At 40.8% G+C, this 12175-nt stretch overlaps 1 protein-coding gene across 7 annotated transcripts in view; it reads left to right on the top strand.

Moving 5' to 3' along the window:
- Positions 1–9168: 9168 nt before the first annotated feature.
- The window catches only part of MAB21L3 (mab-21 like 3), a 48119-nt gene continuing 45112 nt past the window's right edge, over positions 9169–12175 (top strand). For 5 of the 7 annotated variants that reach the window (XR_007135560.1, XR_007135558.1, XR_007135557.1 and 2 more), the window contains exons 1-2: positions 9173–10084; positions 10928–11175. Coding sequence is in view for 2 of the 7 variants with exons in the window: in XM_047784922.1 (XP_047640878.1) it covers positions 10999–11175 (177 nt within the window). In the remaining 5 variants the exon portion in view is untranslated. Of the gene's footprint in view, positions 10085–10927; positions 11176–12175 lie in introns of all 7 variants that reach the window. The other 2 variants (XM_047784922.1, XM_047784921.1) reach the window with 2 other exon arrangements.

The following is a 12175-nucleotide window of genomic DNA, read 5'->3' as shown; positions in this document are numbered from 1 at the left end:
CATTCAGGGGTGTTCCCATTGTAGCTCAATGGAAAAGAATCCGATTAGTATCCATAAGGATGTAGGTTTGATCCCTGGCCCTGATCAGTGGGCTAAGGATCCAGCATTGCCTTTAGCTGTGGTGTAGTTTGCAGATGAGGCTTGGATCCCGTGGTGCTGTGGCCAGCAGCTGTAGCTCCAACTGGACACCTAGTCTGGGAACTTCTATATGCCTCAGGTACAGCCCTAAAAAGCAGTCCAGGACTGAAATAACACATTGACAAATCCAGAATGGCCCACCTGATTTTATTAGACCTAAATATTTAAATTAGCTGTGTTAGCTGTCTGATTTTAAAGTTTAAAATTTCTGTTAGACTTTTAATAACTATCAATACTTGAGATCTAATCATGAGACCCTATAGGATTTCTGGTCTCTGGCTCCACACGTAGGAGCTTGAAAGTTGCCACTCCATCCTCATAACATCAAAAAAGGCTGCACAGATTGAAAAATGGACCCCTCTGTTTGGATTCATAGGAGAGGAAATAACACAAGGCAGAGACAGACAAGCAAATATAGAGCATCGCAGAGCAGAGACCTGGACGGAGCAACCACCAGGGGGACCAAGGTGGGAAAACCTGAATGGCAGTCAGTGAATTGATGGGACTTTAGTGCAGAAAACTCCAGGGACCCAGCATGGGGGGACCTCCAGAATTTTGTGAGATTTAGCTTTAGGTTCTCTACTGAATCCTCACAGTAAATATCAGTAGAAGAGGATAAAAAAAAAAAAAAAAAAGGCCCTTGTGGTTCCTGCAGGGGGAAGGGAACCATTTTTCAATACACCAGAGCAATCTATCCTTTTTCACCAAGCCTCACCTCCGCAGAAGCTGCTTCACCAAAGCCTGACCTGCTAGGGTATTATCAGAGCTGGGAGAAGGGAAATATCCAGCTCTGGTAAGCGCCAGCCTTCCACGGGGAGGAGAGAAATAGCCAACTCAGCCCACTCTAGCCATCCTGTTCCTCTTCAGGAGGCAGGAAAAAAAGAAAACAGTACCCGAGAAGCACTAGTCAAGTTCATGCCCCACAAGCACAGGCTCACTAGAATACTGAACCTCCTCAGAGGAACTCCTAAATTTTTTTTTTAATTTATTTTTTGTCTTTTGCCATTTGTTGGGCCGCTCCTGTGGCATATGGAGGTTCCCAGGCTAGGGGTCCAATTGGAGCTGTAGCCACCGGCCTACACCAGAGCCATAGCAACGCGGAATCCGAGCCGTGTCTGCAACCTACACCACAGCTCACGGCAACGCCGGATCGTTAACCCACTGAGCAAGGGCAGGGATCGAACCTGCAACCTCATGGTTCCTAGTCGGATTCGTTAACCACTGCGCCACGACGGGAACTCCCTAAATTTTTTTTAAAGTTAACTTACTGATTAACTGGTATGCTAAGAAAAGACAGAAAATACAATCACATAGAATGCTCAATTAAAATCCCAAAAGACAGGAGAAAAGTGGAAGACAACAGCAGGCACAAAGAATAAGAGCCACAAATAGGAAACTGTAACATATGTGGTAGGTGTGAATTTAACAATAATTACCCCAAATGTTAATTCACAAATAAAAGACACAGACTGTGTGAGTGGATCAAGGAACAAGACCTATGTGGTCTACAAGAAACCTACTTTAAATATAAAGATAAAAGGTAAATATATGGAGAAAAATTATCCATGCTAATACTAATCAGAAGAAAGCAGGAGTAACTATATTAATTTTTGATAGAGCAGACTTCAAAACAAGGAAACTTATCATGGATAAAAGAGGACATCATCTAATGATCAAAGAGTCAATTCTCTAAGAAGACGTGGCAATCCTTCTCATGTATGCACCTAACAACAGTGTAAAACTATGTGCGGCAAAGATCAATAGAACTGCAGGGAAAAACAGAAAACCCCATTATCATATTGAAGACACTAATACCCCTCTATCAGAAGTGGATAGACCCAGCAAGTGGAAAAGAAAATTAGTAAGGACATAGTTGAACTCAACGCCACCATCAATACCAGATATAATCAATGCCAGAAAGGAGGGGGTGGAGGGAGTAAAATGGGTGAAGGGCATTAAGAGGTACAAACTCCAGTTATATAATAAATGTCACAAGGATGTAGTATATATACAGAAACATGAATATGGTTAATGATATTGTAATAACTTTGGGGACAGATGGTTTCAAAACTTGCCATGGTGATCATTTCATAATGTCTGCAAATGTTCAGTCATCATATAGTAAAACCTAAACTAATGTAATATTGTCCATCAGCTGTATTTCAATGAAAAAATAATAAAATAAACATTTATCTAACAAAAATACTGAATGTAATTGATACCTGTAGAAAATTTTATTCAACAACAGCAGAATACGCATGCTTCCTAACGCAGATGTAACTTTCACCAAGGCAGAACACATTCTGGGCCAGAAAGCACATCTTTTTTTTTTTTTTTTTCTTTTTAGGGCCATACCCATGACATATGGCGGTTTCCAGGCTAGGGGTCAAATCAGAGCTACAGCTGCTGGCCACAGCCACAACAACAGCACCTCAGATTCAAGCCACCTCTGCAACCTACACCACAGCTCAAGGCAACACCGGATCCTTAACCCACTGAGCAAGGCCAGGGATCGAATCGGCAACATTATGGTTCCTAGTCGGATTGGTTTCCACTGTGCCACAACGGGAACTCTATAAAGCACATCTTAACAAATTTGAAAGCAATCTGTAAAGCCATCATGGAAGTAAAATCAATAACAGATAATTGGAAAATCCCCAAATGCATGAAGATTAAATAACACACTTTGAAATAATATATGGATCAAAGAAGAAATCTCAGGAGAAATTTTAAAATGTTTTGAGCTAAATGAAAATTAAAACACAACCTATCAAAATATGTGGGATGCAGTGAAAGCAGTGTTTAGAAGGAATTTTATAGCATAGGAATGGAAGGTAACTTCTCCAACTTGGCAAAGAATATCTACAGAAAATCTACAGCTAAATCATATTTAACAGTGAGACACTAGACGTTTTCCCACTAAGATCAAGAACAAAACAAGAATGCCCCCTCTCATCCACTCCTTATCAACATGATACTGAAAGTACTTGCTAATGCAATAAGGGAAGGAAAGGAAATAAAAAGTATACAGATTTTAAAAAGCGAAAATAAAACTGTCTTTGTTCTCAGATGACATGATCCTCTATGAAAAAAATCTGAAAAAACAACAACAAAAAAAACCTCTGGCAAGTAATAAGCAGTTATAGCAAGGTTGCAGAATAGAAGGTTAATATGCAAAAGCCAGTAACTTTCTTATATATCCTCAATGAGGAAGTGGAATTTGAAGTTAAAAACACAATGCCATTTACATTAGCATCCCTCCAGAATAGAATACTCAGCTATGAGATCTATATGAGGAAAATTATAAAACTATGAGGAACAAAACCAAAGAACTAAATAAATGGGGAGGTATTCTATGTTCATGAGTGGGAAGACTCGGTATTGTCAAGATGTCCGTTTTTCCCAAATTGACTAAGTGCAATCCCAATAAAAATCCCAGCAAGCCATTTTGTGAATATTAAGAAACTGATTCTAAAGTTTATATGCAGAGGCAAAAGACCCAGAGTAGCTAACATAATATTGAAGGAGAAAAACAAAGTTGGAGGAGTGACAATAACTGACTTCCAGACTTACAATGGAGCTATAATAATCATGACAGTGGAGGACTGGCAAAAGAATAGACAAATGGATAGAGCCCAGAAACATATCCCTATAAATATAGTCAATTAATATTTACCAAAAGGGCAAAGGCAGTACAATGAAACACAGTCTCTTCAACAAATAGTACTGGAACTACTGGGCATCCACGTGCCAAAAAAAAAGTAATAATCTAAACATATACTTTACACTATTTGCAAAAATGAATTCAAAGTGGATAACAGACCTAAATGTAAAACATAAAACTATAAAAATTTTAGAATAGAACGTAAGAGAAAATCTGGATGACTTTCGGTTTGATGATGACTTTTCACATGCAACACCCATGGCACCATCCGTGAGAGAACTAATGGATAAGCTAGACTTCATCAAAAGTAAAAACTTCTGCTCAGCAAAGGACAATGTCAAGTGAATGAGAAGACAAGCCACAAACTGGGGGAAAATGTTTGCCAAAAGGCACATCTGATAAAGGACAATTATTCAAAATATACAAAGAACTCTTAAAAAAAATCCAATTGGAAAATACTCCAAAGACCTTAAACAAGACATCTCACCACTGCCATACAGGTGGCAAATAAGCATATGAGAAGATGTTCTACCTTATACATTATCAGGGAAATGCAAATTAAAACGATAAGGAGATACCACTACATACACATAAGAATGCCTTAAATTTGAAACATGGAAAGCACAAAATGCTGGAGGGGATATGGAGCAACAGGAACGCTCAGTAATTGCTGGTGGAAATACAAAATGGTTCAACCACTTTGGGAGACAGATTGGTGGGTTCTTATAAAACTAAATACATCCTTGTTGTATGATCCAGCAGTTGCCTTCCCTGATGTCTATCCAAAGGAGCTGAAAACTTATATCTACATAAAAACCTGAAACTGGATGTTTGTAGCAGGTTTATTCATAATTTCCCAAACTTGGACGTAACCAAGATGTCTTCAAGTAGGTGAAAGATAACTAAACTGCAGTCTATCCAGACAGTGGAATATTATTTGGCACTAAAAAGAAATGAGTTAGTAAGCCATGAAAAGACATGGAGCAACCTTAAATGCATATTATCAAGTGAAAGAAACCAATCTGAAGATGCTGCATATTGTATGATTGCAACTACGTGACATTCTGGAAAGGAAAAACCTTTGGAGACAGTAAAAAAATGAGTAGTTACCAGGAGTTGGTTGGGGGGGGAGGTTAGTGTTGGAGGAGGGGTAAGTAGGCATAACTTTGAGGACAGTGAAAATACTTTGCATGATATTATAATGATGGATACATATGTCTGAATCCATAAATGTGCAACACAAGAGCAAACCATAACATTCATACTCTAGGACTTTAGGTGATGATGTGACAATGTAGGTTCATTAGCTGTGACAAATGTACCACTCTGGCAGATGCTGATAATGGGGAGGCAATGAACGTGTTGAAGAAGAGCATACATGGGAAATCTCTGTACCTTCCTTTCAATTTTTCTGGGAGCCTAAAATTGCTCCAAAAAAAGAAAGCGTCTTAAAAAACAAACAAAAAAAAGAAGACACTATTTGATTACATAATAGTTATACTTTCCAGTAAAATAACAGACTACATGTCTTTGAAGAACTTGGTAACTCGACTGTATTTTCTTTGTAATCAATATTCTTGGGTTTCTCTATTTTAAAAATGATCTAAAGTGACACTTTTTTTTTCTGGTGAAAAGTTATGTGAATTTTAACATAATATACAGATTCATTAAAATCTCACCAAAATCAGAACACAGAACAATTCCACCATCCCCCAAATCTCCCTCATGCCATCCATTTGTAGCCACACCTCACCTGCCCCCCAAACCCCTGATAACCCCTGATTTTTTTTCCACCGCTATAGCTCAGTCTTTTTAAAGAATTTTTGAGAATGCCAAATTAACAGAATCAAACAATATGCAAGTTTTTGAAACTGAGTCCTCTCACGGAACATAAGGTGTTTAAGATTCATTCAAACTGTAACAATAGTTTGTTCCTTTTATTTTTTTATTTTTTGCTTTTTAGGGCTGCGCCTATGGCATATGGAGGTTCCCAGGCTGGGGGTCAAAACAGAGCTGTAGCTGCTGACCTACACCACAGCCACAGCAATGCCAGATCCAAGCTGCATCTGCGACCTACACCACAGCTCATGACAACGCTGGATCCTTTGCCCACTAAGTGAGGCCAGGAATTGAACCTGTGTCCTCATGGATCCTAGTCAGATTCTTTTTTGCTGAGCCACGATGGAAACTCCTGGTTTATTCCTTTTTATTGCTGTATATTATTCTGTGGTGCGGATGTACTGGTTTATCCATTCACCCATTGAGGAGCTTTGGGGTGGTGGCCAGCTTTTGACAATTGCAAATAACAGCACCGTGAATGTTTATGGACAGGTTTTTGCGTAAACCAGGGTTTCATTCCTCCTAGGAGTGGAATCCTGAGGATCAAATATATATTTAACTTTATAGGAAATTGCCAAACCATTTTTCATTCCCATTTTCATTCCCATCAGAAATGTGTAAGAGTTTTAGTTGCTCCCTCTGCTTGTCAGCACTAGGTATTGTCAGCATTTTTTCATTTTAGCCATTCAAACAATATGGAATTGTATCTTTTTGTGTTTTTAATTTGCATTTCCCTAATGTCTAATGCTCTCCCCTATCTGTTCAGGTGCTTATTTATCATCCTTCCATCCTCTTTGGTGAAATGTCGGTTCCAGTCCTTTACCACTTTTAAGTTATATTATTTGTTTTTTTAACTGTTGAGTTTGAGAATTCGTTATATATTCTGGATATAAGTCCTTTGTTGGGCACATAGTTTTCAAATATATTCTCCGTGTCCATATCTTTTTTTTTTTTTTTTTTACTTTTTAGGACTGCACCTGCGGCATATGGATGTTCCCAGGCTAGGGTTCAAATCAGAGTGATGGCTGCCAGCCTGCGCCACAACCACAGCAACGCAGAATCCGAGCCAAGTCTGTGACCTACACCCCAGCTCACGATAATGCTGAATCCTTAACCTGCTGAGCAGGGCCAGGGATTGAACCCACAATCTCATGGTTCCTAGTCGGATTCGTTTCCACTGCGGCACAACAGGAACTCCCCTCCTGGTCCATATCTCATCTCTTCATTCTCATGACAGTATCTTTGTAAGAACAAAAGATTTTAAATTTGGTGAAGTCTAATTTATCAGTTTTAAAAAGAGATAAATATTTGGTGTCATTCCTAGAAACTCTTGGCCTAACCCCAGTTCACAAGGATTTAGCTTATTTTTTCCTTTAGATCTGTGATCCCTTTAGGGTTAATCTTTATGTAAGGTATGAGCTGTAATATCAAGGTTTATTTCTTTTCCTGTGGAAGGCCAATTATTCCAAAACACAGTAGTGGAAAAAAAAAAATATCTTCCCTCCACTGAATTGTGTTGATAGTTTATCAAAGATCAAATGACGGTGTTTGTGTGAGTCTGTTTCTGGGCTTTCTATTTTGTTCCATTGATCTCTGTATCTTTATCTTCTGTCTGGGTCTCTTTTGGCTAAAAACAGTCACATCTGTCTGTGTTGTGAGCAATAGAGGGTGAGGGGAAAAGAAGTCCCCTGTGTGCCCAAGACTCAGGAACAATTAATTCCTTCCATCGCCTATTTCCTGCCACTTCCTAACTCAGGTATCACAGAAAATGAGGTGAACCAGTTAGTTTCATGGTATAATCAATTAATAGGAAAAAAATTAATAAAACTAAATGTCTTCTTCCTGAAAGACTTTCTTCATTCCCAGTGCTTTTCTGGTGATGTCAGCTGAAAAATATGCCAGGGTCACAGGACTCTGAGCAAAGAAAAGGGAGCTGCACGCTGACTTAAGGAAAAGTTTCAGATGAAAATATAACTCTGTTTACCAGGTAGAGAGAGATGAAAATGGAAATACCTTACTATTTAATTTGAAAATAAAGTGTCATCCAGGCCACAGTGGGTGTTTTATTATAGCGTCAACTGGTCTCTGTTTAAGATAAGTTTCTGAGTTGCCCTTCAGCATTGGGTCATTTGAATGAGGAGAATCTAGAATGACATTCCAGTGCCAGAAAATATAGATGGACAGACACACAGACAGAAGGAAACATAGCCAAATAGTCTCCTTTCCTCTCCTCTAGCCCTGAGATCTTTGGGATATATTCTGGGATCACTGAGTGTATAATATTCTGTAACAGATCACCTTGGCTGTTTTATACATCAAAAAGTATTTTATTTATTCCTTAACGTTTAATGCCACCAAATACTCACCACTATTTTTTTTTCACTTTTATAAGTGAAGTGGATTTAGAATTTAATGATGACATTTAGTCCGTATAAAGGAGACAGTGTCTTGAAGAGGAATTTGATATTTATAACAGCATGATTGTCAATTACATTTGTAAAAAGTAAAAGTGAACCAAAAGTCCTTGATGAGCAAAGAAAGACGAAGTGGAAGCTGTAATGAGGTTGTTAGCTATTAAGAGGAGAAAAACAAAGGAAGGTTGTAGTTTTTGCAGTTGTGTTTTGCGGGGGTTTTTTGGCTGGGCCCATGGCATGTGCAAGTTCTGGGGCCAGGGATCGAACCTGCGCCACAGTAGCGACCTGGGCCATTGCAGTGACAACACTGAATCCTTAGAGCGCTGCACTGCAAGGGAACTCCCAGTTGTTCATTTTTAACTCCACTGATCTTTAGATGTACATCATAATAGAATCAAAGGCTCTTGGTATTCGGTAAATGCATGTGAACTCAAACTTGCTGATGGCCCAATCTTCTTGTGGATTTCATCATCTCAGTTATTTTCCTCTTTCCACCACTATTCACTGAGGGTCAGCTATGCAGAAGATGCCAGAACAGACAGGGTCCCTGCCTTGCTGGTCATTGCTAGGGGGCTTCCTCACAGCTTAGACTCTTATCTCTGTCTGGCTCCCTGAACTGTCAGGTTTGAGTCACCCTGGGATTAAGAGAAATCCTTGAAAGAATAAATCAGAGTTTGTAACCTTGGTGAACTTAAACAAATTTGTGTATTTAAGGTTGATTTGGGTCAAGCCAATCCCCTTCTCGGGATGAAAATCCAGGCCCCTAGGTAAATCGGGAGCAAACACCTCTGCTGGTGGACTGGGTGACCGGATTATCCTAGGGTGTCTCATATGGATGGTTTAGGGTTTGAATATCTTGTTAAACTGACTAAAAGGAAAAAAGAAAACTTGGTCCTCACAACAGAAATGGAGCCAAAGCTGGTGTCCATGTTCAGACTTGCGTTTGCTGTGAGTCATGAGAAACGAGGATATTTATTTCCCAAGGAAGGAGGAGAATCTGAGTCAATTTTGAATCCCTCCTGGTGACCCAACACCACCCTGCCTGAGGCAATCTGTTGCTCAATAAATATTTGCTGGTCCAATATCCAATCAGCCAGAGATCTCTATCTACAAAGAAAGTTTGCCTCTGCCAATCGTCAGAGTGCCTGTGTTTGCGGCACTGCCCTGTATTTCGGAACCTCTGCCCGTAAGGAACCCTATCAAAGGACAGGGGACTCGCTGTGTTTATACAACACTCTTTTTCCCAGGTTCAGCATTCAGGTAAAATAAGACTGTTGTAAACCACGCCGAGCACCTGCTCCTTCTCCTCCCAGGCTCCTCGATCGTCCCTCTTCGTTGTTTGCCCTGCTCACATCTGGACAGCGTCACTGGGCTCTAGCACAAGAGAAGAATTCCACTTTTGGCATCAGGATCAGCTGCCGTACTGGAGCAGTCAAGGTAGGACAGCTGCAGGGCGCAGAAGGATGAAAGGTTGTGCCTCTGAAGACGGGCGTCTGGGGTGAGCTTAGAACAGTAGGAAAAGCCCCACCAGAAGAAAGGGACTCCCGAGTTAATGATTACAGTGAAGCAGAAGGAAGGACAAAAGCAAGAGCATGCGGGAAAAACAGGAGGACTTTGGTGAAATTGAAAATGAAGTGGAGAGAGCTCTCCTGCACCCCTGTGAAAAAACGATATTTGGGAACAGCTGACCACTGGTAAGAGACGGCAAAGGAAGAAAATTCTGAAATCACTCCGGGAGCCTTTGACGGTAAAAAGAGATTTGGAAATGCAAATGGAAGAAAACCAAAAATCGAGGCAGTGTTGAGGCGGGGCAGCTTGACCATGTTGATAGCAGACTACAGAGTCACCAGGAATCTGGAGAAGCTGGACTGGAACCCTGGGATTAGCTGGCTGGGTGGAGCCTGGAGCTGCCGGGAGCTCTGATGTGGCTTTCAGATGGTGGGGAGTTCGGGAAGATATGCAAATGCTGTGGTTAAGGAACAGCCTGGCTGCCCTGCACCGTTGCTGAGCGCTCAGGCAGTGCTCAAAGGTGGGTTTGGAAAGACACCTGCCCTTGGAATGCTGCTCTGAACGGAGCTGGGCTCCTAGAAGTGCGGTAATTTCTTGGGATCATCTGATAGCAGACTCTGATGTTTATCAGGCTCAGGGAGATCAAGCCATTGTGAATTTTTTTTTTTTCCCCCCTGTATAAAACTAGCCCCAGCCAGCCAGACTGGGAATTTGCTGCCTGAGCTGTTTTCCAACATGGTTGTGCTGGTAAAACCAGACGTGTTTCTTTGACTCTTGAGGGGCCTGTTTACACTGACTTTATTTTTACTGCCAGCTTTCAGGTGGGAAGAGGGAGATTACAGTTAAAGGTCAGCAGGTGAGCAGAAGGCTCCCTGTCCTGCAGTTCCTGGGGGTGCCTGTGTGTGTGTGCATAGGAGTGTGTGTATGTGTGTGTCCACATGCAAAATGTCGTGCCTGGTCACTTGTTTGTAGGCATAATGATGGGTGCCAGGCTGCTTGTTTGGCAGTTTCCCAGTTATTGTAAAGAAAGTAAATCAATCTGCGGGATTTTTTGGATTGGAGGACAAAGGGTATTTACTGTCAACAGGCTCAGAACAAGGAGACGTAAGATCCTGAGCTCACACGTGCATCTAGTGTCAGGATGCGAGCCTAAAAAGGTGAGAAGACGCCAACGACAGGGCATTTCTTTCATGAAGGGAACGTCTGAGCATTCGAATGGGAAATACAACTTGGAAAATTGCCCTTTGGTCAAGCACCAGTCAATAGAGCTAAACAGAGCAAAGCCGATTAGACTCAAATTCAATTTCATCAACTCTCTTCAGTTTGTTTGTTTCTTTTTTTTTTTTTTTTAATTTCCCAAAAGATAAGAGACGGATGCTCACAATTTGGAAATACGAGCTTGAGTAAGGCATTGAGAAGGCAAGTCTCTGGTGCATGTACACATTCCCAGAGAAATTCAGGCCCCAGAGACGAACATCATTGGCGACGTTGCCCACAAGTGCTGTCTGCACCAAGAGACAAGCCAAGAACATTGCCGTTCTGCTCAGGATTGACCAAGAAGCCATGAAATCCCTGACCGAAGGAAACTTGGATGATTGCCTACTGAATAAGGTAAGGACAGATAACTGGTCTCTCCCGTGCACCACTCCCCACTCCTCCCGCCCCACCAACCTTGATTCAGAAAGGATTTCAGGCTGTTCCCCAAGACACAGCAAATGCTCCACAGGAATGCAAGACCATCACCCATGAGAGTGTTGGGGGCTGGCCGTGTATCAGTCTCTTCTCTTTGAGGTTCTAGTGCAAGAGGCATGCAGGGTATGGAACGTGGAAGGAAGACTTAGAACTTGAGCTGAGACTCCCGCTCTGTCACTGATGTCTGGATGGTCACGAGCAAGACACCTAACCTGACTGAGCCTCAGTGGTCTTCTCTGTGAAATGGGAGTGATAATAGGGTTTTAGTGGGGTCACTGAGAAAGAGTAAATAAGAAAGCTTTTTGAAAACTTTAAAACTGCCATATTAAAATATATATGTATTATCACTGTATTTTTAGTACACATCAATTAAGAACTAATTTAAGTCCTTCTATATAGAGTCATGGGCTTTCAGGATGTTAGAACTTGAAGAGACCTTAAATATTGTCTAATTTAAGGCTTTCCACTTACAGGTGAAGCTACTAAGGCACAGAGCTACCCTTAAAATGAATACATTTGAGAGTTAGCACCAAGTCTGGGGTTTTCATGCCTATGCAAGTACACAAAGCAGAGCTCATTATTATAGTGATAAGTAAAATTGATCTCATAGGCAAAACCATTAAGAGAATAGGGCAAACTTACAAAAATAAAAATTATAGCAAAGTGATTTCTCCTTTGGGGGCTATAAGTGGAAGGGGTGTTAGTTGGCATTCTCCATGGTCCTGTGTTTTCTGAAAGGAAAAAGTCCAAATATTTCAGCCTGGCGTTCAATAATACTTTCTCTTTCTACCCTCTGCTTCCCTACATCTTCAATCACAGACATTCTAAACAAAAGCTCGGAATGTTGAATCCAGCCTGTGCATGTGTTTTCTTTATCCTGCAGAGAATTTTTAAAAATTTTCAAGTTTGTTACAAACAT

The sequence above is a fragment of the Phacochoerus africanus genome, chromosome 6, assembly GCF_016906955.1.
Source record: "Phacochoerus africanus isolate WHEZ1 chromosome 6, ROS_Pafr_v1, whole genome shotgun sequence".
In the NCBI taxonomy this organism is placed as follows: domain Eukaryota; kingdom Metazoa; phylum Chordata; class Mammalia; order Artiodactyla; family Suidae; genus Phacochoerus; species Phacochoerus africanus.
This window is presented reverse-complemented; position numbering and strand designations above follow the sequence as displayed.